The sequence below is a fragment of the Microtus pennsylvanicus genome, chromosome 18 (genome assembly GCF_037038515.1).
Source record: "Microtus pennsylvanicus isolate mMicPen1 chromosome 18, mMicPen1.hap1, whole genome shotgun sequence".
Lineage (NCBI taxonomy): Eukaryota > Metazoa > Chordata > Mammalia > Rodentia > Cricetidae > Microtus > Microtus pennsylvanicus.
Window position 1 is genome coordinate 35,235,251 of NC_134596.1, and position 25,724 is coordinate 35,260,974.

The 25,724-nt window shown below is 39.7% G+C and overlaps 1 protein-coding gene and 1 pseudogene across 27 annotated transcripts in view; one reads left to right on the forward strand and one right to left on the reverse strand.

Moving 5' to 3' along the window:
* The window catches only part of Dlg2 (discs large MAGUK scaffold protein 2), a 1,657,078-nt gene that overhangs the window by 659,936 nt on the left and 971,418 nt on the right, over positions 1–25,724 (reverse strand). For 2 of the 27 annotated variants that reach the window (XM_075952989.1, XM_075952984.1), the window contains exon 1: positions 9,509–10,032. The exons of 23 other annotated variants lie outside the window; for them this stretch is intronic. In XM_075952989.1, the coding sequence (XP_075809104.1) occupies positions 9,509–9,817 (309 nt within the window). In that variant the 5' untranslated portion in view covers positions 9,818–10,032. Of the gene's footprint in view, positions 1–9,508; positions 10,033–25,724 lie in introns of those variants that run through there. 2 more of the 27 variants (XM_075953000.1, XM_075952995.1) reach the window with 1 other exon arrangement.
* On the forward strand, positions 15,776–15,912 carry LOC142837965 (small nucleolar RNA U3; annotated as a pseudogene).

Below are 25,724 nucleotides of genomic sequence, written 5' to 3' on the forward strand. Positions count from 1 at the left end.
AAAGACTATTTAAAAATGTTTTTTTCAGCATGAACACTCAATTATATTAGATGAAGTATTAAAAAAGTCAAATGCTTACATGTTCTGACAATGAATAAATATGGGTTTAAATGGAATAACAAGATGCTATTTCCCTAAAAATCATAGAAATATATTAGATGTAATACAAAGGATAACTAGACTACAATTCATAGCACCAGAGAAGCTAGGTAGCAAGGAGGACCCTAAGAGACATGGATTACCTTGGGGAGGGGAATTAAAGTGAGATTTCCTGGGTAAACTGGGAGTGAAGGGGAACAGAAAAGGTGAGTAGAAGGGGGATGATATAATGAGGGAACCAGGTGATCAAGGGGGGAGGGACGGAGTGGGAGGGCGATGAAAGAGATATATTGATAGAGAGAGCCACTATGGGGTTCGGGAGAAACCTGGCACAAGGGAAATTTCCAAGAATTCACAAGGATGAACCCAGATAAGACTTCTAGCAATAGTGGAGAGGGTGCCTGAACTGGCCTCCCCCTGTAATCAGATTGGCTAATATCCCAACTATCACCGTAGAGCCTTCATCTGGTAACTGATGGAACCAGGTGCAGAGATCCACACCCAAGCACCAGGCCAAGCTCTGGGAATCCAGTCGAAGAGAGGGAGGAGGGAGTATATGAGCATGGGAGGTCAAGAGTAAGATGGAGAAATCTACAGAGACAGATGAATCAAGCTCGTGGAAAATCATGAACTCTAGACAGACAGCTATGGAGCCTACACGGGACCAAACTAGGCCTTCCGTTTGTGGGAGACAATAGTGAAACTTGAGGTTTCTGAGGGGCCCCTGGTAGTAGAACCAGGATCTCTTCCTGTTACATGAGCTAGCTTGTTGGGGTCCATTCCCTATTGTAGATGCCATGCTCAGTCTTAATTCATGGGAGAGGGGCCTGGTCCCGCCCCAACTTAAAGTGCCGGAGTTTGATGACTCCCCATTGGAGCCCTTACACATTGGGAGGAGTGGATAGCAGGTGGGCTGGCAGGGAGGTGGGGGGGTGGGGAAGTGGGGTGGGGGGAAGAACTGTGGTTGGAATGTAAAATGAAATTTAAAAGAATAAATAAATTATAAAATGCACAGAAACATGTAAGAGCAAACTTGTAAGGGATTCTGGTTATGAATTAGTGTGAGACACAAATCATAAAGGATGTGTGATGAAAGCTTAAAGGCAACAATTTGATGTATGGATTATCTAAACGAAAACTGTTGATAGCTGAGCTGGAGAAAAGTAGAATGTCATATTTTTGCAAACAAATAGGTCTTATTTTTAAGCTTAGTCTCAGGATTTAAAAAAAATGTTTTCCATGAAGCTTATATAAGGAAATATATGTTAAACTTGAGTTGACCACAAAGTCATATATACATGTATTAATACACCATTGTGCTCACAAAGGGCACACCTTTCATGATTTTATGTGCCAGTTAAAACTACTGAAAATAAATAAAGGCAGGCTAGAAAGGCAGCTTCCTGGCTGGCTATCATCTTTCAACATGTATGTATGTGTGCATGCATGTGTATGTATGCATACATGTGTGTATGTTTGCTTATTTTAATTTATCTATCTGCCATCTATCCATGCACAAAATCGTCTACCTTGTAAAGGCAATACTTCTGATGTCCTGTACTCTAAAATTTAATTCCTTGATTAAAAATGGGCACTGATAGATATGAAGTAAATCTAGAGCCGGAGCGGTGACTTAGCAGTTAAGAGAACCTGCTGCTTTTACAAAGGACCCACATTTACGTCTCAGCTCCCATGTCAGGCAGCTCACAGTCACTTGCAATTCTAGCTCTACAGGATGCAAAACTCTTCCGACCTCCAAGGAACTCTCCTCTGCCCACACACATCAATAAAAACAAATAGTTAAAAATTAATAAATCTAACACCTTCGGGAGTGATAGGGCAGTTACATGCAGACAACACCTGCAGCCAAGTTAGAGTAATAGTCAGATGATCAGATTAAATAAGATCAGAGATGACATAGTCGTGTGCATGTGTGAGGCTCTGGGTTTGATTTCCTGATCCACAAAGCAAAAAGTATTGGAGCTCTTTGTTGAGTGCAAGAACACATGCTTAACATGATGAGGATGATGCTGATGATATTCCTGATGATGAGAACAATGAAAGGAAAACAGAAAAAAAATCAAATAAGAGGCACCAAGGAAGTATTACACCACTGATCATTTTATGGAATAAAGTCTTTTAAAATCTTTTATTAATAAAATTTGATGAGCTCCTGAATTCCATGTTCCTACCAATTAAAAACATTTAATTACAGATCATTTGATCGCATTTTACTTTCTTGAACACTAGTAACTCTACTTCATGACACTGTACAGCATATTTCCAAATAACCAAAGAAGAGGCCTTTAAATGTTCTTGCCAGAAAGAAAGGGATGATGGGTACTAATTAGTTGCCCAGCCCACACCATGATATAAAAACACATTTAAAGATCTCATTGCACATTCCAAATGCACATATTTATTACTTGCCAGCTAACAAAATAAAACATAAAAATAAAACAAACAAAAAAATACATCTAGATTTACTTGAAGAAGGCTTAGATCTGTTCAGTTACACACCTGCTGATGAAGTCTACAAGAACAGATGAACACTGAGGAAGTGTATTAAGGATGCTACCATCTGAAACAGGATGAACGCAAGTCTAGAGTTTTTCAAAATGGCAAGCAACTCTTGATAAATACAATTGGATTAAGTGTAAAGGTCCCTTGTTATACACAGGAATTGTATTTGTAGGAAATTCAATGATAAATAGATGTTTTCTAGAACATTTTGCCTTTATGCATAAACCTAAGCTTGATTTTAGTTTTAGGTAATTATTTTTTGGATAATCTGTATCAATGTCCAGTATGAACTTCAAAATTATAGTTTATTCCTGCTGGCATATATTGCTGTGATGTAGAATTTCCCTCTGTATGTTGTGATTACCATTGATTAATAAAGAACCTGCTTTGGGTCGATAGCAGGGCAGAATAGAGCTAGATGGGGAAAACTAAACTAAATGCTGGGAGAAAGAAGGCGGAGCCAAGGGACGCCATGGAGCTGCCAGAGGAGAAAGACATAAGCTGTCAGCCAGAACCTTGCCAGCAGGTCACTAACCTTGTGGTAAAACATAAAATAATAAAAATGGGTTAATCAAAGGTATAAGAGCTAGCTAGCAATACACTTAAGTGATTGGCCAAGCAGTGATTTAAATAATATAATTTCTGTGTCATTATTTCATGGTCTGGGCCGCCAGGAACGAACAAGTGGCCTCCTACTACATTGCTGGACAAGACTGTTCCTCATACTTTAGTACATCTAGTATTCACGGTCTCCTACTTCTAAATACCAGTCTAACGTTCCCATCACTGTCAATACAAGCATCTTCCTGCATGTGAAATGTTTCCTAGGCCAGACCTGGTGCTGCATGCCCATAATCTCATTACTCAGGAGTATGATACAAGCACCCTGCCACGTGTTCCAGGCCAGACTAACCCACACAGCAAAACTATAGCCCAGAAAACCAAACCAAACCAAACAAACAAATAAAAACCAGCACAATAACTAATGTTTTCTAATAGCTCTCCTATTTTTCAGGGCTGCCAGTCTTACTTCTAAGTAAGAATTAGGTTTGTGTATTAATATATTTTTTGTTCAATTCCCAATACCTTGCATGCCTAATAGCTTTTCTGGCAGAAATCCCCATGAGGATGAGTGCAGAGGGAGAGCATCTTGGAACCGTAGAAAGATAATTCAATTCTGAATTGAGAAACCCAGGCCAAAATAAGTCTGCCACACACTAAATGAACTTGGGCAAGTCTCTTAACTTTCCTAGGCTTCAGGCTCTCATTGGAAAATGTCTGGTGGCCATGAATTTTCATTCCAGTTCTACACAAACAGAAAGCATCCTGAAGCATTTGAGAGTTTCAAGGACTGGAATGCAGTAAAATCACAGTGACGAACACCATGTGTAAAACAGCAACAGATCAAGGAACACAAGAAAGTGGAAAGTAGACCATGGAGATGGTGACATTTGAGCTTTCTATGTACTTTCCTACATAGACAGATAGAACCAATGTGTGAGATTCACAAACCCTGGGCAATATGAGAGTGTGTGGGAACCAAGAACAGCCCCATCATGGACTTCTTTGTTTATACATACTGACGGCTTGTTCTCCATTCCTTGCCACATGCGTTGGAGACCTAACCAACTTGACACTAGCACACATGAACGAGATTAGGATAAGTATCCCATGGTGGTGTTGATGCTTTTAGCTTTCACCAACACTTCAACATCGCACTGTCCTTCACCCTGATGAGCCAGGCGGGATCTACAAAGATGTCACAGGATTCCTGAGACAAAGAAATAATGCCAAAGAAAGGAGATTAGGCAACTCCAGTTGCAAGCCGGCCCTCCTAAACATGCGCATGACTCCCACCCTTTATGGAAATGTTTGGTCCTTTGGGCAGTGATGGAGGTCTATAGTGTGTGTGGTGATGGTAGGTGTGTGCAGTCTTTCTTGCAGGGCTGACGACAAGCGCTGCTGTCAGAAGGAGTAGGATGAATATGGGAGCCAAAGACACACACGTGACTGTGACAGCATCACTCTGAGATGCCTTTTCGATAGCTTGATGGATGGAAAGAAGTAGGGTATTGTCAGTGTTAAAGGAAAACTGTGTGTGGTAAGGCCCCCACTTCAGTATCAGGAGCACACAGTAGATGCCACAAAACCTCTGCTCCTCTCCATCCTGCCCTCTGTGCTGAGTCTCTCCTTGATCTGCCCTGTGGAGAGGGCTCTGCTGATGTCAGCATCCAGCGATGTGCGCAGCCGGGGTGTTGAGTGGCTTCAAGCTGGCCACAGGAACTTTCATTCTTCCTTGACTTGTATTTCCCTTCCCCAGAGTGCCTGGTGTTTCCCAGAATTTTTTTTAAAGCCTCATTCCCTTTGGTAAGTAAACGGCCCTTTCAAAGAAGGCAAGGAGCTATAAGAAGCTTTGAGATATTTCTAATGGGGGCTTAAGCTAAGCCGAGATTCAGTGCAGTGATGTCTGACTTTTTGGATTAAAAAGTTGTCCATGCAATGTTGTTGTAAATTGATCATTTTTGGAGTTAGTATCAGGATTGTTGAGGGAGATCTAGATTTACAGAGTGTGGCCAACTACTTCAAATGCAGTCCCCGCCTCCAAAGGAAGCTGCTGGAAAAATCCAATTTTTTTTCTTAACTTTTGAATATAAGGTCATGGGAATTATTCTTCATTAATATTATCCTATTTTACCTCTCCTTCTCTCCCCCCCCCCCGCATTGTCTGTTTCTCTTTCTCTTTTTGTGTGCATGGTTTTAAATTTCTGAGAATCTGAAGGACAAAATGTCACCCCAGTGGTACAGACCTATGCCAAAAGTTTCTGGACAATTGCCTAGCTTAACCTTCATCATTAAAGAGGAGCCATAAAAATTCTAATGAAAGGGCATAATACAGTAGGGTAGTAAGTACTTCGGGTTAAAAAAATACAAAATTTTGCTATCACTGGTAGTAATAAATACCATGTGCTGAAACATTAGGCTCCAGGTGTCATGTTGCGGTGTTTATAGAAATTGTATTCAATTCTTACTCCATGTCCCTGCAACATGACTTTCTCATCCGGCATTTTACAGACAAGAAAAACGAGGCTTATAGACATTAAGCAAAGGAGACCACACAGAGCCTGTGAGTTCAAATTTAAGGTTATTTGGAACTGAAGTGTAAACTTTTCCCAGAGTCCCTCTCATGAACTCATGGATACCAGCTTGCAACGTGAATGGATGGCAGTGCTTGTCTGAACTGGACACAAACTAGAGTCACCTGAAAGGAAGGAAGCTCACCTGAAAAAAAAGTCTCCCTAAGATCAGCCTACAGAAAGTCCTTGGTACATTTTCTTAATTAATTATTGCTATAGCAGAGTCCAGCCCAATACAGGTGGTAGCATCCTTAAGCAGATGTTCCTGGGGTGTATAAGAAATGGGCTGAGCAAGCCGTGAAGAGCAAGCCATTGAGAAGCATTCTTCCAAGGCCTCCGCTTAAATCTCTGCCTCCAAACTTGGCTCACCTTTATGACGGACTATAAGCAGTAAGACGAAATAAACCCTTTCCTCCCCAAGTTGATTTTCGTCATGGTGTTTATCAGAGCAGCAGAAACATAGCTAAGATAGAACTGAATTTGGGGTCTCCGCAAGATTGGAGAAATTTAGGTCTACAAGTATTCCTTGCTCCAGAGTCTCTAAATGCACAAGAGGGGAACTGCCACATGCTTTAAAAACTTTAGGTCATGATATAATAGCCAATTGCATAGATTGTGATAGGATATGAGCTCTGAAGCAGTAGTAATCCTAGAATATTCAGTGATGACACAGGGCTATATTATAGGCACTCGGTATGCAATAGTAGAATAGACAATGAATGATAAAGAAACCAATACATATGATCTCCAAGCTACCATGGTTCTGTTATCTCTCCCTGAAGTCTGAAGTAGGAAGAAATGCCATATAAGGAATTATATCTTTGCAAGGCCAACCCTAATAATGTAGACACAACTTTACATAACTCACATCTGGATGCTACACTTTTCCATTTTTCTTACCCATTATTATGATTCTATTAACTATATATTCAATGGAATAAAAACTTATTCAGGAAGAGATAGAGCTACTTTTTAGACCAACTAAGGAGCAGCAAAATGACAGAGTTCTTCTAGTTCTCAGCTCCTCAAATGATAGGACTTTGGTAAAGAGCCTTGAGAGAGAGGCAAATCATTACTGTAGCCCCTGATTAGAGTAGCTGGATTTCACACTGCTGATTTCCATGCAATACAATAAATATCTGTGGGAACAGGACCTCAGTTCCCAAACACTAAGGTGCTTCAGGCCCCTTCTAAACCACAGATGGGTCACTGGGATATTCTAACCATGCACTACTTTTTTTTCTCTTGGCTTTACAAAGAGTATTTTTAGTGTCCTTAGAAGCCACCCTCGTTATTAGAACATTTATCAATCTATTTGTGAAATTAAAGGGTAAAATAGCATCAGAAAACTCTCAAAGCAGACTTAGATTTAACAGACATATGTATGCACAGAGCATGCACATCCTTGTGTCTGGGATAGCATACAGACTCTCTGAGTGATGAGACATAGTCATAGAATTTAAATATTGGTTAAGTGCTACAAATCTTCACACGAATGATTCAAGACTTGCACACCCATATTTCAGCCCGTTTCATTTACTAAATGATAAGGGAAAACACGTTAAATGAAGAGACATTTCCAGTGAAGTGAATGAAGCATTCTTTGGGAAGTAAGCTTGAATTTTCCCATTGATAAACTAGGAATGATAGACAATGTTAGTTTTTATGTATGTAAACTACATCCACGTATACATATATATATATTTATATGCATTTATGAAAATATAGATGTAATATAGCACATACATTTATGAGAGAGACAAACAGTTTTAAGTATTAGAGATAGTTGCATGTATATTTTAAGTTTAGGTACACACACGCATTAAGAAGTTAATTATTCCTTATCATCTGTTTGGATGGGGGCAGAAAAGGGTAGGATGGACTAATCAACTCAGAAAAAGACTTCTGCAGGTAGGATATAAGAAAGAAAAATTCTGCTGAGGAAAGACTGTCAAAACATTGAAAAGCTTAAACAATATGGGATTATGACTCTAACATTGAGGCTCAGTATTCTAGTCAATAATAAAGTATATGTGGGTGACAAGAATATGCCAAGAAATGTGTATGCTAAGGGGTCAGGAGATTGGGGCTGCTTCGATTTACTGCCCTCTCATAGGTAACTGGCCCCTTAATTATCAGTGCAGAGTCTATTTCAATCCCTTAAAGTATTAACTGGTTATAAATTTCAGACAAGCAGGAAACTGACTTGGTTAAAAAGGAAGAAATAAAGAAGTTTGTCTTGGCTGGACTGTTTATTAGTATTTTCCTTATGTTGTTATTACAAGGTAGTAGTAAGGATTTGGATCTGGGAAATTGTCATTTATGAAACTAAAAAATATTATCCCTTGGATACAAAAAGGATTTGAATGATAAACCAAATTTGATTTTTCTGTGTAAACATTCTAAGGTACATGATATTGAATAACTTTTGTCTTAGGAGAATTTAATGCAGCCTACACATACTAATATGTTAAAGAATATTAAACCCATGTTTTGTCGATGAGCACATGGAATTATCACAATCGCCAAGGCTCCTTATGCCGTTTGGAGTTCTTAGTAACTTTAAAATTTGTCTACATTTCCCAACACCAGGTTCTATTTAGAGCTGAACTAATAGATAATGCATGATGGGAGATTCTGTCTTTCTAAGTAAAGCTAATTCTGTACCAATGAATTAAAAAAAAACATATACTTGGCCATGAATACATAACCATACTATTAAAAATTAGTGAGATATGGCATTCTTGGAAGTCCTAAAGAAAAACTATTACTGAAATTAAAACTCTCTCTACACCTCTTCGATCATAACATTTTATTCATGATCAGTCTTCACTCTCAATTGTGTTAAAAATGCTGAAATTGAGATCCCTCCCCCCCACAACACAGCCTTTCTTCCCAGGGCATATTTAAGAATGATCTCTGCTCTATGAGTATCATAGTGTCTAAAGGTGCATATTATTTATGTTTATAGCATTTGCAGGAAGTCGCCCCTCCCCCTTTATCAAAAACAGGAAAACAAAAATAAGTCCATTTTCTTTATGGTAAAATGATGGTAGTTCGAGGGCAGAAAAATCATCAGGAATCAAATTAAATTAATATGCCTATATTTAGAAAGGCATTGTAAGAGAAAAAGGGAAACGGTTGTAGCCCAAATATAAATGACCTTATTGCTTCTCTGTGATTAAATGTGTTTCCCTCTTTTCATTTGTAATGTGAATTATGCACTAGAAACAAAATTCTCCCTCATAACTGAAAAGACACATAGTATCATAAGAGCAAAACCAGAATAACACACATCAAGTTTCTCTTTTCTCCTTTGATGGAAAAATAAACGGTCTTTTATTTTTATCACGATGGGAAGTGTCTGATTAAAATTCATTTTCTTTCTATTCCTTAAAATAATAATAATAATTCTAAAGGAGCTAAGGGAAAAGTGAACTGTGATTAAGGAGTCACGGGACTGCCAATAGACCCTGCTGCAGAATCCTAAACATCATGTGGGGATCTGAGAATGTGAGCTGAAAGAAAAGTCACCCACTCCCACGCTCAGCACCCCCGCTTTTCTACCCGCTGCCCAAAAGTGTAAAACCACAAACACGTGTGAAACTAGAAAGCATTTTTTTTGGCCTAACATTTTTCCAAGCAGACAAACCCAGTCAGCAGCAAGGACTTAGCAAAGTTTTCAAGGCACCCTGACCTTAAAACACAACTTTCCTACAACACAGAACGAAAGTCACGAAGAAAAAGCTCACCTGTGCAGGGCTGAACCAACCATGTGGGCAGGCACAACGCTCCCCACAATTTCCCTTGCCCTTGGTGCTGGTCTTGTGGGGGCTTTTCCGTACACTGTCCCACAAGGTGACCAGCTTGGTCCTGTTTGAAGCCGCGCCCCCAGGTCCCGAGGAAGGCATAGTTTGAGAACTGTACCCGAGCCCCTGAGCATTCCTCTGCCAGCCACAGGCACAGTGGGCATCCCTGATGAGGGTGGGGGCACTCCTGCCAGCATCCATCCCATCGGACCCCCGGCTGCAGCTGTGTTGCTTGGTGAGGTATGCATTCATGCTGCACTGGTGCTTACTCTTTTCTTTGGTCAGCTCTGCATAGAAAGGCTCTCTCCCTCACACCCCTTTCTTCCAGGCAGTTGTAAACGTCTTTTCTCTCTCCGGATGCCTCGGTATCTTTGACAGCTGCTATAAGCGGTTCATCGTGGGAGCAGAGGGAGCAGCGAGAGCAGCTCTGCACAGCATTATCTGCGGGCTGGTAGCTCTTTGTCAATAGATGACTCAACTCACAGAGCAACTTGACAGTATCCCTGCTCTAGGCAGAAGCAATCAATGCTCCACACAGCTGGGCTACAAGACTGTACACTTTGTTACAAGCCCGTTTTGGCTGGAGCCTCACAGCAACGAGTACTCTTCACAATTTGGCGTCCTCGCTTTCCCCTCCTCCCGGTCCACACACGAAATACAGGTCTCAGGAAGGAGAACTTTTTATCAGAGTAACGGGGACCTTTCCAGACATGATGCATCTGGGCAGAAACACTGCAACATAAGCAGGGTGAAGTGATGGGAAAGTTGAGCTGGAAAGGAAAGGACCACTATTTCTGGGAATCTCTTATCCAGTTGCCAAGACATGGAGCAAATCAGGAAATAATGAAATCAGAGCTTCAATATTTGAAGTATCAATTAATTTTTGAAAAAAAATGATCAAGGTCACAGTGTAATACTAAAATCTGTTAAAATTTGAATTTAGGTTATTTTAAATTATTACATGCTATGATGCAAGTATATATTCTTTGTACTTGAATAATTATTAATTTTATTTCTTTCAAAATATGATGACTTTTAAGATTCAAAAATGATAGATTGGTTTATTTTAAAACAGTATTTTTCCTCACCCCAAATTATTGTGAGGCTTTACTTCCAAATACCTTCCCACAACAAATTCATTCGCCACAAAAAGAGCCTGCATTTTAAACTGAAGGATATATTCAACCCTGTCATTCGGAGTCTGGTTTTCTAAGACATAATTTTCAAAATATTTCACTAAAAGTGAGCGAAATCTATCCAATTTAAAGCGATCTCTTTCCAAAGAGGACAGACCTATATTTCAATTTCAGCATGCTTACTGAAACACATCCACAGTCTTTTCAGTAAAGGGGAAGGCTAAACACAACCATACTTAGAAATGGTGTTATCTTTGTAAATTTCCACATCTTTGACCAGATTGTCCATGCCTTTTACATGTTCCTCAAGAAAAGAAGCATTGGTTTGATTGAAAAGTAAGTTGTCATCTAGTTAGGAGCAAAAAAAAAAAGGCATAGCCCAATTCTCAAACTAGCTAGTCAAAAACAACTGAATGCAATCAGACCTTGCAGTGGACTGAGGAGATTCTGGGACACTACTCACCTATTTCTGCCTCACTTGGGACTTCTTACTTTAGGCTCCAGAACTATTAACTTTCTCATTTTTACATAAGGACCCCTGATAAATCATTGCTAGATTTAAACACTGGGAGAAGGAGCAGAGATCTATCACCAGACAGTTCCATCGAATGATTCTTTCCCGGGTTCTGCACAAGCACCTAAGGAGTAGTAGCAAGTCTAGTAGAGAAGGCATTCAAAGTAGCTTTGCTAAGCTGGGTGTGGCCATGGACAACCTCAGTGCTGTTGGGGACAGACTGATATGGGCTCCCTGGAACTTCATTTGCCTCCAGTTTAGTATGAGATTCTGTAGGAGACCCTGTCTCAAAAGAAGGAGGTAGAGAGTGAGAGGCCATGTCACCTGATCTCCTCCTCCTAATGTCCAGTGCATGTATACATACGGGTGCCTATACCTCAAATACCTACACACACACACACACATAATAATAATAATAATAATAATAATAATAATAATAATAATAATAATAATAATGACACACTCTTGTCACTTAAGCAATGAAGAAGAGGGACTGCAGATTATTTCAAGGCAAGTCTAGGTACCTAATGAGGTCATATTCAAACATCCCTACACATCATTACCAAATATCAAAACTTAAAGCTAAAACAAAACGCTCCACACACGATAAAATATCTAAAGGGGAAGCCCTCCATCTATTACTAACCAATTTCTCAAGCACCTATCACACTGCCCAGCACACAGTAAGCAATTTTTTGGCTCTTTTGTTTTAGTTTTGAATGAAGATGTGTGCTTACAAGCTCCTGTATATGCACATGTGTACACACACACACACACACACCCAGAGAGAGAGAGAGAGAGAGAGAGAGAGAGAGAGAGAGAGAGAGAGAGAGAGAGAGAGAGAGAGAGAATATGAAGGTGATAAGTAAACTTTTATAGTGATGTTTAAGTCAGTAAAGCACAGGCACTCCTTTTAGATTTTGGCGCTAGATTTGAGATGACACTCTTCATAAGGATGTTTGTCTAATGGAGAAGAAGAGGAGGAAGAGGATCACAGTGATTGGAACTACCAGGCAGAGATAGTTAATAACTTCATTTTGCTCCTGAAAAAAGAATCAATGAGGCAAAAGCAATACAGAAGGACATTAAAACTGAGGCAAACAGATCACTACAGAGTACTCAATGGGAAACAAAAGGAAATCCCTTCCTATTCTACAACCTAGTGTTCTTACTCTGGACCAAGATATAAATAACGCCTGAAAGAACTCCTAGGTCATATGAAGCCCCTGAGCTTCAGACCAATCTGGTGTCACCATGACGCATGGCTTGACACTGGTCCTCGTTACAATATGACAACGTCATCACTTCAGCTGACAATGCTGGGGACTGAAAACGGTGGATCCCTTTGATCGAATGCAAGCCATAGCTGTTTCTCCGGCGGTCTCCGCAGGTGACATTGCTCAAAAGCCCACTGGCATCTGCAGAGAAGACATGCATTGTCCTCACTCATTTCATCTCCAGGATAGGAATCAATCTGTACAGAGTAAGTCGGGGTGCATCCATCACGGTTCTGTGACGGCGTGTGCAGCCAGACAGAGTTCCCTGGATGGGCGCTATTACGGTGTTATACATCATCATGGATTTCTAAATCTGCTCTTCAGAGATTTTTCAAATGAGCTGTTTCTTCTCATCAAAAAATGTCTATTTTCATAAGCTCAGTACATCATTTCCCAGTAGATAAATAAGTAGCCTATATTGCATAGTCAGTGTTGCTTTTGTTCAAAGATATTTAAGAACACAGCAAACTTATCAAAAGCTTACCAAGACTATATTGAAATTATTATTTCACTTTAGTGTGTACAAACTAAATTTTATTTTCAGCCTTCTCCTTTCCACCAGTTTTTTTTTTTCTTTTCAAACAGGATATTCGACTTTCTGCATCTGAAGACAGACCACTTAAACAGATAAATACGCCCAACGAGACCTCTGTACTATGAGACAGACCCACTAATTAACAATAATCCAATTTGATCATTCGTAATTGGACAGATGTAATAACCATGAGATGACATGAAATTCTGGTGAAACAAGAATTAGCAATGTTCAAGAGCACATCCTACTTATCATTGTGATTTAACTTGGGCAGAAGATGAACATGCCTCCATGAGGTATATCTTATTGAACTCTCGGTGACCTGGCATTGACTCTGTATAACAAGCCATAGCCTTGACACAAGAGTTAAAAACTAATATCCTGGCCTGGTTTGTTTAATAAAAATAAACAGCACACAGATGAATCACTAAATAAATTGAAGTGTACTAAAATATTATGCAGAATTTTTTTTCCAGATAAAATTTCTTTCAGGCACTCTATCCATATGGGAAATGAAAATATTAATTACAAAAGAGCTAAGTGCTTGCTGCAAGAGAACTGGAAAGCAGAAGCCCTTTAGCTGCCACAAGTAATAAGTGAAATAATCATAGAATGCCATACCACATTAGATAGAATCTTCTTTGATTTGAAAAATGAAAAAAAACCATAAATGTATAAATGCTGGCAAGTCAGTACTATTCTGTTTCTCTTTGGCCTTGATAACTGTTGTATGCAAGCAAATTTAACTTTCAAAATTAGATAACCAAAAATATTTAAAATATCACATACTTTAAAATGATTTCCCAAATGCTAAACCAATTCAGTAATACATCCTACGAGGCAGAACAAGTGGGAATTCATTGTCGATGGGTTTGTTTCCAGGGATGCAGAGATTTAGCCTGGACAGGCACATTGATAGAAAATAACACACATAAAAAACTTTCAAATGTTCTCAAGATGAAAAAATATATTTGGATTTGAGTAGGAAATGGGGGAGAATTAATCATAATTAATGATAAGACTACATTATAAAACAGTTTTCAGGAAATGTAGACTTATGTTCTAATGCACTTAGCAGCGCCATTCCACAAATCAGAACACTAATTATGTGACATTTTTTAGAGATTCTGAAAAGAACAATAGTAAAATTGCAATAGTTTTTTTCTAATATTTTACTAATATTTTGCATATTTAGCAATTGAATTTATGTGCTGAGCTATACCTTCACAAGTAATTTGATCTCGTGCTCTGAGATTCAACTAACTTCTGTAAGCAGCCCGTTTTCCCCAGCACATTAAGACACATTATCAAGTATCTATATTTGTCTATTTAAATATCTTTAGTATTTGTCTTTTTCTCTCATCACTATCATGACTACCCTAGTCTAAGCTCACATAAATTCACTGTGCACTGGCAAAAGAGCTTAGTTGCCATACACCCTTGCTCTGATTCCAGACAGCCAAAGTGAGTCCTAAAATAAATTGCAATCCATCCTATCCTGCTAATTATTTATCAACCAAGTCTCATTTGCTGGGATCTTTATTCTCACAAATAGAAGTGGGCGTATGACTCTTCTCTGGGTCTTGTGTGATCCTGTTTCTGCTGCACTTAGCAGCCTGGTTCATGTTTCATTCCTCTTGTGTCTTCAGCTCACCTAGAGTCTGAACACAGGTTCTCAGATTCAGCTTTCGGTCACTGGACATGCTGTTTTTCTCACTCTGAATTTTTTCCACAAAATCTACTGATTTAGTGTCCTAGGAGCTCTCTCTCTACATGCACCCTCTGTGGGGAACAGTTGTGTGACTGGGGCAGTCTGTGGGGCCACTGGCAGTAGGACCAGGATTTATCCCTAGTGCTTGAACTGGCTTTTTGGAGCCCATTCTCTTTGGAGGAATACCTTGCTCAGCGTAGATATAGCGGGGAGAGCCTTGGTCCTGCCTCAAAGTGATGTGCCAGACTTTGTTGACTCCCTGTGGGAAGCCTTACTCTTTCTGAGGAGTGGATATCAGGTGGGATGGGTTAAAGGTGTGGGGAGCAGAAGAAGGGGAGGGAATGGAAACTGGGATTGGTATGTAAAATGAGAAAAGTTTTTCTTTTTTTAAAAAAGTAAATAAAAAAGCCAATCAACTTAATCAATTAAGTAGGGAAATAATCTCAGACTCTGTTAAAACCATAGTTCTTCCCAAGAAGACATGATATAAACTAAATGACAATTCACAGAAATTAAATATGTGTACGAGAGGTGAAGGACACTGAGAATCTGCCCACACCTCCTAACAGTCAAACTTCAAAGATGTAAAAATTACTATCTCTATAGCAATATTTAAAAAAATATTATAAATGTACGTGGTACCAAGTCCCTCAGATTTATTTATTAACACAGTTTTCTCCAATATAAGCCATGTTGTTTAAAAGATCTCTATAATCTATTTGCCTTGAATCGTTACATTTCTGCATGAGTCCATGAGCTGGTGCTGCTGCCAGCCTCGGCCAGAGACGCTTCCTACTGGAGAAGGTAGCAGCCTTTAGTGGCAGAACTTCGTAACTGCTCAAAGCCCCTGAGAATAAGAACTCTGAGCCTTCAGGTATCTACATAAAGCACTCCTCCTGCCCCCATTAAGTCTCAGGGAACATCGCAGAAGGGACAGAAAGAACTGGAGAATGGGGAGGAGCGCGGTGACATTCTGTCCTCTGGTCATTACATGGTAGTTACACACAGGAACTTACAGGATCTATAGTTACTTACACAAGACTATACTTTCAGGGATCATTTCTATAGTTCGCTACTTACGCATATATGATCAGCATAAGATCAAGCCATCTGAAACACTAGCATGGGAGGGAGCGGTTTCTTTTTGTCAAGAAGCTGTTTTAGGTTGAGATGTTCAAGTCGAGAGAGAACACGAGCAAGGAACTCAGGACCGCGAGGGGTGCACCCACACACTGAGACAATGGGGATGTTCTATCGGGAACCCACTAAGGCCAGCTGGCCTGGTCTGAAAAAGCATGGGATAAAACCGGACTTGCTGAACATAGCGAACAATGAGGACTACTGAGAACTCAAGAACAATGGCAATGGGTTTTTGATCCTACTGCACGTACTGGCTTTGGGGGAGCCTAGGCAGTTTGGATGCTCACCTTACTAGACCTGGATGGAGGTGGGTGGTCCTTGGACTTCCCACACATCAGGGAACCCTGATTGCTCTTTGAGCTGATGAGGGAGGGGACTTGATTGGGGGAGGGGGAGGGAAATGGGAGGCGGTGGCAGGGAGGAGGCAGAAATCTTTAATAAATAAATAAATAAATAAATAAATAAATAAATAAATAATTTTTTAAAAAAAGAAGCTGTTTTAGATAGAAGAAGCAGTTTCCCCTAGTGAAGAAGCCACCAGCAATTTATGACCTTTGTGGCCATTGTTCCCCATACCCCAGTGGATGACCCCATTCCCAAACACACCTGGTTGGTGCTAATTGAAATGAGTGGTTTAAAAAATAATCCCAAAATTTATAGAAGGAGGACATGAATTTGGGAGGGAGATGTGACAGAAACTTCTGGAGGCTTTCATAGAAGGAAGTGAGGGGTGGTTAGGATTAAGGTACATAGTATACATGGATACAGTTTTTAAAAATCAATAGCATTTCTGAGTCATTAAATAATCCCCCTGAGGTCATCTTCCTATGCCTAGCTGCTGGCAACCACCATTCTATTTTCTATTTCTATGAATTAAATTGTTTTATATATTCCTTACCCTGGACATGTGTGCAGTATTGACCCTTTTGTTACTGCTTCATTCCATTCTGTAGCATGTCCTTGAGTGGCCTGTTAAAAATAGGATTTCCTTCTGCTTTATGGTTAAATACTATTCCTCCTGTGTGCATATGTGTGGGGGTGTGCTTGTGTGTATGCATGTGTGTGTGCATGTTGTGATGGACTATAGTAGACAGTATAAATGGATAGAGATAGATATTAATACATAGACAGGCAAACAGATAACATGGTTGCACAGAAAAATAATGCCCGTCTACTGGTAGATACTGAAGTAGTTTCTAGGTGGTTGGAACTAACTCTCAATATACACACAACTAGAACTAAAACTTCCTGAGGGATAATACTGGAGGGGAAAGCTTAAAGGGGCAGAACCTAGTGAGAGGCCTAGGGTCATTATCTACCCTGGGCTGTGAACTGCTGTCTTGCCATTGGCTCAGGGATATGGGATCAAATGAACATGGACTGGAACTTTTTATACTGCTAGCCAAAATAAATCATTCCCCTTTGTTGATTAATTATCTCTGATATTTGTTATAACAAAAGTTGAATAGCATCCCAATACCTCCCTCCCCCCACTTGAAGCAGAGTCCCGGATTTCTTAAGTTGTCACACAAGGAACTAGGGAGGGAACCAGAAGCCGGTACCTGCCTTTCGCTGAAATAATTTGACAAGCTTCTAGTTTCCAGAGGTTTTGTTTGTAATGGATGGTCTCTGAATTTACTGAAATGCTTTGTAAAATTCTCATGGGTTAAAATTAAGGCAGACCCTGGCTAGTCAGAGATAATTCATTTGTGGATTGGCTTAAAGACAAAGGCATGGATTAGTAGAAATGACAGGTCCTCCTCCGGCTAAGTAAGTTCCTCTCCTTGGAGATGTAACAGTTTAATAAAGTTAGACCTAATTGGCCTTTCTGTGGCCACCGGTTTCCAGATTTACATTTCATTAGTCATCCCCTTGGTGGTTCCTTGTGATTTTTTTTTGCTTTTTCATTTGATTTAGTATGTATTTAGTTAGTGCCTATTTCTGGCTATTTGATATGAAACTGTAGACAGGAGAAAATTCTAGAAAGAAGAGAGGCATTAAATACACACAGGCATGCAGTAATGGAATGGCATATACAGAGACGAGACGTAGGTGCCTTCCCTTCTATTGAACTTGCCGCAGAAAGGTGAGTTTTATATATGAGCGAATATGTCTTCACTACCTCACTGCAAGCTTCTGAAGAGTTAGGGTCATCCTTGATTTTTATACTTAGAATCTCCTTTTCATTTTCTCATTATGATTTCTATCTATCTGTAAAGCCTGCCATGGAACTGCACTTAGAATAAACTGTATTTCCACTCAGGATACATGCTATAATTCTGACACTGCCATCAAGTAACTGTATTATCCTTCTTTTAATGTGTTAGGGTTTCGGTTTTCATTATTGCATATGCTCAAGCTGTAAAGAGCTGGGAGAGCCAACAATGATACTCCATCAGCATGTTTAGGCTTGATCTTTGTTATCATGATTACTTAAGAAACGTGGATTCAACACTGCAAGGTGGAGAAAATATGACATCGTGAAGTTTTTGTCTTGTCTTATCAATTTGCATATTTTCAGGAAAGTATGCACACAGACTACTGTGATATTATGGCAAATAACTGGCACCTGTAAAAATTACCATATCTTATTTCAATCATTTACTCAAAGGTAGTAATGAGGACCTGCTCACCTTCCCTGACAGATGTGTGTTGTATCTACTTACAGGTAGAAAAGATTTTCATTGAGGTATAAATGTTTGACCTCTATGGCATTTTATTCTTCTAATACCTGTCTGCATTTTTGTGCACTATGACAAAGCTTTGTACAGCATTTGTACACTTATTTTTCCCCATTCATTATTGATGAGGCAGGAACTCTAGAGTCAGACTTCTAGGTTCACATACCAAGTATGATCATATTTAGATCATAAATCTGAACAAGTCACAGAGACGCCATGAATTTCAGTTTCTTCACCAGTAAAAGACGAAATTTCTTACCTCAGCAGAATCATCTAAGGATAACATGAGTTAATTTCTGGAGAGTATTAACATAATAATATACCAGAAACATAATGGTACATCATAATGCTCAATAATCTACTGTCTGTCTGTCGTTCTGTCTACCTAACTACCTACCTATCCACTCACATACCAGTTTTAAACCCTCTCTCCATTTAGTTATGAGTTCTACATGTTAATATTTAAACATTTGGAAATATCCATGAACAGATCATCAATGAAGGTCAATAAAGTTCAGCTGAATATTGTTCTATATTGGTCCCAAACTTCTCTTCCCAATTCCTGTTTTGAGGAAGGTGTTGACATGAGCCAGGTGATCAGTAACAAAATCACCAAGAATACATCCATTGTTTATTGAACGCTTAGAGTTTTAGGTGAGGCATTTGTTTGATTCTGGTTACTCTATATTATGAAAAAGATTGTAGTTTATAATGTGAAAATATGCAGAATGGTTCTATAATTCTCTCATGACTCAGCATCAATAAAGTTCAGAACCTTTAATAAAGCATAGGTCCAGTCTGTGCCTGACTTGTGCAATGAAACTGATGTAAAACATCCAATAGAGGGCTGAAGTCTAAAATGTATAGAGAACTAAAAAAAAAAGGTAAGAATAAAACAAATAACCCAATTTAAAAACAGAGTACAGATCTAAACAGACACTTCTCAAATGGGGAAATACAAATGGCTGAGAGACAAAGCGATGTTAACTTTTTTTAGTCATTAGAGAAATACAAATAAAAACTACTTTGAGATATGAATCTCACACCCAACAGAATGGCTAAGATCAATAAAAAAGACAGCTCATGCTGGAAAGGACATGAAGCAAGAGAAACACTCATCCATCACTGGTGGGGCTGCAAACTTGTACAGCCACTATTGGAATCAATGTAACAGTACCTCAGGATGGGACTCTATCTCCCTCAAGATCCAGCTATACCACTTTTGGGTAAATAACCTAAAGGACACTTCATCCTATACTTGGTCTCCATGTTCATTGCTTCTTTCTTCATAATAGCCAAAAAACAGAAACAACCTAGATGTCTCTCAGCAGATAAATGGATAAAGAAGATGTGAAACATTTACGTATGGAATATCACTTACCCATTTAAAAAAATGAAGTCAGGAAATTTTCAGATAAACAGATGGAAATAGAAAAAACTCTTCCTGAGTGAGTTAACCCACACCAAGTAGACAAATGCTGTATACATTTGCTTATATAGGTATATTAGCTGTTAAGTCAATAATAACCAAATTACAACATGTAGAACCACGGAGGTTAGGTGTAAAATAAGCAGCTGGGGTTTGGGCTTGAGGAGCAGACAGATCTCCCTTGGAAAGAGAAATAGAACAGATAATAATGAATGGGGGGTAAGAGGATCGCGTGGGGAGGAGTAAGGAAGATGGGGATGAAAGATTAATATGGGAAGAGACAGATAAAATTAAGAGCTATTTGAGGGGCAACATGGAAATTTGACATTTAATATTTAGTTTGTATTCGTAAATTATATTTTAGGAAGGTAATCTAAATGAAATTGAGAAATAATCCAGAAGACAGAATTCTAATTGGCCATTTCTTGTCACCAAATGAAGCTTCCAGTAGTGAGAATGGGTTACATCTAATTGAGTTATTGACCAAAGGGGTTCCATGGGAATCCCCAAACAACCCAAGCTATTGACAAGCCTATAGCAAAATTTCCACAAACTGATGGTAAGGTCCCATTATTGAAGACAACACCTCCATAGTTTATAGAACAAGAAGATGTTGAACTGGTGTTGACATAGAGCCTTCACCCCTCACATGCTAGAATCTTCGTCACAGGACGGTACTCTGCATGCTTCCAATAGAGAAAGGTAAACACTTACCCAGCCACAAATCATTTTTTCTACACAGGTGTTCTGCCTGGAAGCTATGCTAGTTCGATGGTGGTACAACCAACCAATATCTGAATTGACTTAGGTTTATTCCATGAGATGAAACCCATACCTGACACTGCATCAATGACCAAAAACCTGAAACTAGATAGCCCAGGGCCCATGGATAAAACCAAACACTATTGTTCTTCCAAAAGAGCATAGCAATAAAATGAATCCTAATGACATTGTACTATAGTCACAGATCAGTGTCTTGCTCAACCATTGACAGAGAATCTGCAGGAGATGGAATAAATTCAGAGACCACAGCCAGACATTAAGCAGAGAGTGAGAGACCTTGGAACACTCAGTCCTAAATAGGATGACTCCATCAAATCATTCCCCTTGGGGCTAAGGGAACCCTGCAGATGAGAAGGAGGAAAGAGTATAAGAGCCAGAGGGACAGAGGACACAAAGAAAACAAGGCCATGTAAATCAACAAGATTGCCACAATGCGATCTCATAGAGACCGAGGCAACTTGAACAGGGCCTTATATAGATCTGCACCAGATGGGGTTCTAGAGCTGGAAAGAGAAGGGGACACACGTCCCCATTCCTAAAACAAAAGTAATCTCAATGGATAGCCACTTACAAATGAACATTTAGTTTTATCTAAGGGAATGTCACTAGGACGGTTATACTTCAGGGTAGGCTGCACGCCCAGCAATAGATGATGAAGAGCAAACAAACTCAACAGCATTGTTGCAGGTTCCTTGTCTTAAAATGTTATAATTTCCTGTCTTTTTTAAACTTAAAAATATTTTCTTTAGTTTATCTTTTTCCTCTCTTTCTGTCCTACAGGTTATTCGGGCATGAATTATGACTTTCAGTTTAGTCTTTTCCTGGTATTTCTGAGTGTGCAAACAAGTGGGTCTGCGCATTTTTGTGCCTTCTCTTGGGCTCTTCCTTCTGGTTGTTTTGTCCTAGTCTGATGTTAGCTTTTGTTTTTATTTTGGCACTTAGAAACCTGTTTGTTAGACAGAAAGGGTGGATTCAGATGGGATGGATTGTAGGAAGGAACTAGGAGGAGAAGGGGGAGGGAATATTATAATCAGAATATATCATATGAAACAACATTATATGTCAACAAAAGAAAGAAAATAGCATCTCATTTTCTAACAATATGTTTACTTTAAAAATACTGCCAGATCCTTGATCCTTCGTAATCCTTCTAATAGCTTTACATCACACAGGGGTAAATCTGAGCTTTCTTGTTATGAACTAATGTATGTAGGATCACAGTGAGTGACATTGTCAGAACCAAACTTTAAACCTCAGTGATCAGGCTAAAAGCTGTCCACTTTTCTGCCCAGCTTCCGCGTACAGCATACTCCCTATGGGGTAGAACTGTGATACCCTGACACTCTCCCTGCCATTGGACCGGTATGAGATGGGAAATACATTTAGTAAACCTAAAACTTACGTTTTTAAGTTCAGCATCAGCATAAAATTTGCATTTTCCTTCTCTATTCCTATTTGCAGTTCCTAAGGAAAGGACTAGTCAGGACTTGGAGGTTTGACGGAAATGCTTTTCCTAAACTTGAAAGGCCTAAATGAAAAGAAAGTCTTGCCTTGATTATATTTCGAATATAAGCTTGGGAGCATCTGCAGTTTCTGGCAAACCCAGGAAAGAGGTTTGAGTTTATGTAAACCCCCTCTGTCTAGCCGAACATCACTCGCAGCAGCTGTGACCCCATTTGTTTGTCCCCGTGTTAGTCACTTTTCTGTTACTGATAATACACCAAGACCAAGACAACTGATAGGAAACAGGGATTCTTTGGGTCTATGGTTTCAGACGGTTAAGCGTCAGTCACGGTAGGAAGACATGGCACCTGGCAGCTGGCAGCAGGCCTAGTGTCTGGAGCAGGAAGCAGAGAGAGGAACAGGGAAACGGTGAGAGTGTAAAAATTATCAAAGCCCACCTCCAGTGACATGCTTCCTACAAGGCCACACCTCCTAAACCCTTCTCCTGAAAGTGCCTAATTCAAAATTCAACCCCTACTATTACAGGCTATGAAGGTACCAGCCATTTAGAAAAGTACACCTAATTCTTCCAACACTTCTCAAGAGTCACTGTTTCTTGATGATAAAATGAGTGTTCAGAGAAAGTAGCCAGATTTCAAGGTCAGGTAGTTATTAAAGTGCAACCAGGTAGGCTGACTCGAATCCCAATCCGAAATGTCCTTGCTGAACCAGTTACTATTCTCACTCTTTCTTCTCCCTCTCTCCCTCCCTTCCTCCTATTCCCTCTCTCATCCCTCCCTCCCTTTCTCTCTCTGTTCTTCTCCCTTTCTTCCCCACTCCCCCTTCTTCTTTGTCCAATACAAATCCTTTAAATGTCAATTTCTGAGTCAAACCATGGAGACTTTGGGAAGAAAGTCAAACTAATTATACCACACCGCTGATGATGAGAACACCAAGCAGAAACGAGTTATCAGCTACTCTGGGGCGGAGGTTTTCTGTGCCACTTGTCAGTGAGTACTCATTTAGGCCTGCTGGGCTCAATGAAATGTGGGATTGTGCACCAAGTGCCAAGATGCGCACTGTGAGACCTTCCGTAGCAATCGTCTGTATTCATAGATATCATTCAAACCAAGGGAACAGCTATGCATTGCAAATCACCTGCCGCCTGAGTTCTCCGAATTGGGTTGATCCCCAGAGCTCCTCTCTGCAGGCTCCAGCTGGAGCTCAGGAACTCACACTCAAATTACATTTGGGAAGGTTCCCCCGGTGCAAATTTATTAGCATACAATCAACAATGAAGTATTTTCTGCAGAAGGTCGTTTATTTTGTCCTTGGAACACCTTCTTTTAATATAGAAAAACACTGAATATTACTATATATGATTCCCTAAATCATCATCTGCTATACAGCTTCCCAGGTGCAGGCTTCCATGAAGTAGATGATAATATGGGGGAAGCCCAGGGTGGTCTAACCTGCTAGGTGGCCCATTTTTTACTTTCATCTCTTAGGCTGACAGAATGTCAAAAAACAGCACCTCCTTCCACCTGGCATAAATGATCACTCCTCCTTAAAGATCTGGATACAATTATCTCGATACAAATAATCATATCTTCCAGTGACAGGGATATTGTACTGCAACAGGTTTGAGTCATTTCACCCTTCAAAAGGCCCAGACCACTGAATATGAACACCAATTTTTAGCCAATTAGGAAAAGAAACGCAGTAACAATGGCACATATTCTCCCCGGAGGGAGGATTTAGTAGGGAGTCTTACTCCAGAGCTGTAATAAAGGTTGTTTCTTTCAAAAATATTTTATTATTTTAACTGGATGTTTTGCCTGCACGTATGGTTGTGTACTATGTATGTTTCTGCAGCTGGAAGAGGACATAAGATCCCCTGAACTGAAGTTACAGATGATTGTGAACTGCCAGGTAGCGCTGGGAACCAAACTTGGCTCCTCAGTGCTCTTCACCACTGAGCCATCTCTCCAGCCCCATGTTTCTGGCTTCTTGATGAGTCTCAACAGAACCGAAATGAGTAGAAGAACAAGGTGTTGTACACATTTCTGAACATCTGGCTACTCTTCACGTGAACTTGCATTCCTGCCCTTCTCTCAGAAATCTCCACCCTCCTCTAGAGTCACTGTTTCTGCTGTTCATATGCCCGTCCTCATTACTTCATACAGAGTCTACATAAAAAGAAAACACCAATGCTTCTCTACAGCTCTGGTCCAAGCGGAGGCCTCTGAGAATCACAGAGTGTTTCTGAAAGTTGAAAAGTGCCGTTAGACATCTGCGTGGTCAAGGTTTCCCCAGTAATGAAAGCAGTTTGCTTTCGCCTTAAGTTAGAGTCACAGCGATATAAAGGCTCTCAGGATTTAGGGCTGTGCCAACCAGCTTGGTCCACAGTGCACTTGGCATTCAGTAGACAATTTCTTTCTGTGGTATTGCTGATCTCTACTGGAAAAGTGCTGGCCCCTTTTAAAATATAACCTAAATTAATCGCTTCTAGCTCCTGATAATTTTGGCAGCTGCATTTTACCTTTTAGATACAGAAGTGTAAAACAGAAAGATAAAAGCTAATTATATCTTTTTTTTTTCTTAAAGCAGAACTTCCTCACTAAGAATAAGGAAACCCACACCAGAGCAGCAATTTCAATTTAAAAAAAAAAAAGCTTGACCTTTCAACAACAGGAACGAAACCTAGCCATGGTGATGATACTAATTATCTTGACATTGAAGTCATTAGTTTTACATTTCAATTCTCTTGCTTCTGAGTACAACATGTGTGTTGATACCTAATATGTATAATACATATTCTGGGAACTAATTTACTCAAGATATGAGATTCTAGGTAAACTATTTAAGGAATCTACATGCTGGAGGAATTTACTTTCACAGAGTGCCATTTTTAAGAATATAAGCTTTAAGAAATGTAACTGAACTGCATGTGTGAATATACCTATGTTGGGGCCTGCAGGCAAAGAAAAGAGGTGTCTATACCGCCTCCATCATGGTGCCTGCCTACAGATGTGACATTTTGACCTGCTCTGGAGGCTAAGAATTTCCTTGCAATGTCAAATGTTACACATGGCTTCTCAGAACAATAGACTCTCAGTCTTCGGTGCAGAGATATTTAAAACATAAGATGGGCAAAGGAGGTCATCAGCATCGCTATGCATTTCACTGAGGCTCCACACACATTAATCTGCCTCTGTTACTGGAAGGTACACCGGAGTGCATTTATCAAACAAGCGACGCCTACCATAGGTTTCTAAGAAAACTGTTAGCTTTTGAATGGGATGTCACTTGTTGACATTTTAAGTTCTGCAAAGCAGAAAGCTATTGAAAGACCTGAAATGTATTTGTCCAGAAGGCTAAGAACTAAATGGAGGAAGCAATCTGAGTGAATAAATATGAATCTCCCATCTGTCATAATTCAGCACTTTGCCTGCCATCCCGTTTGTAGCAGTGTATCAGCTGGTCACCATTCCTGCCCAGGTATTGATT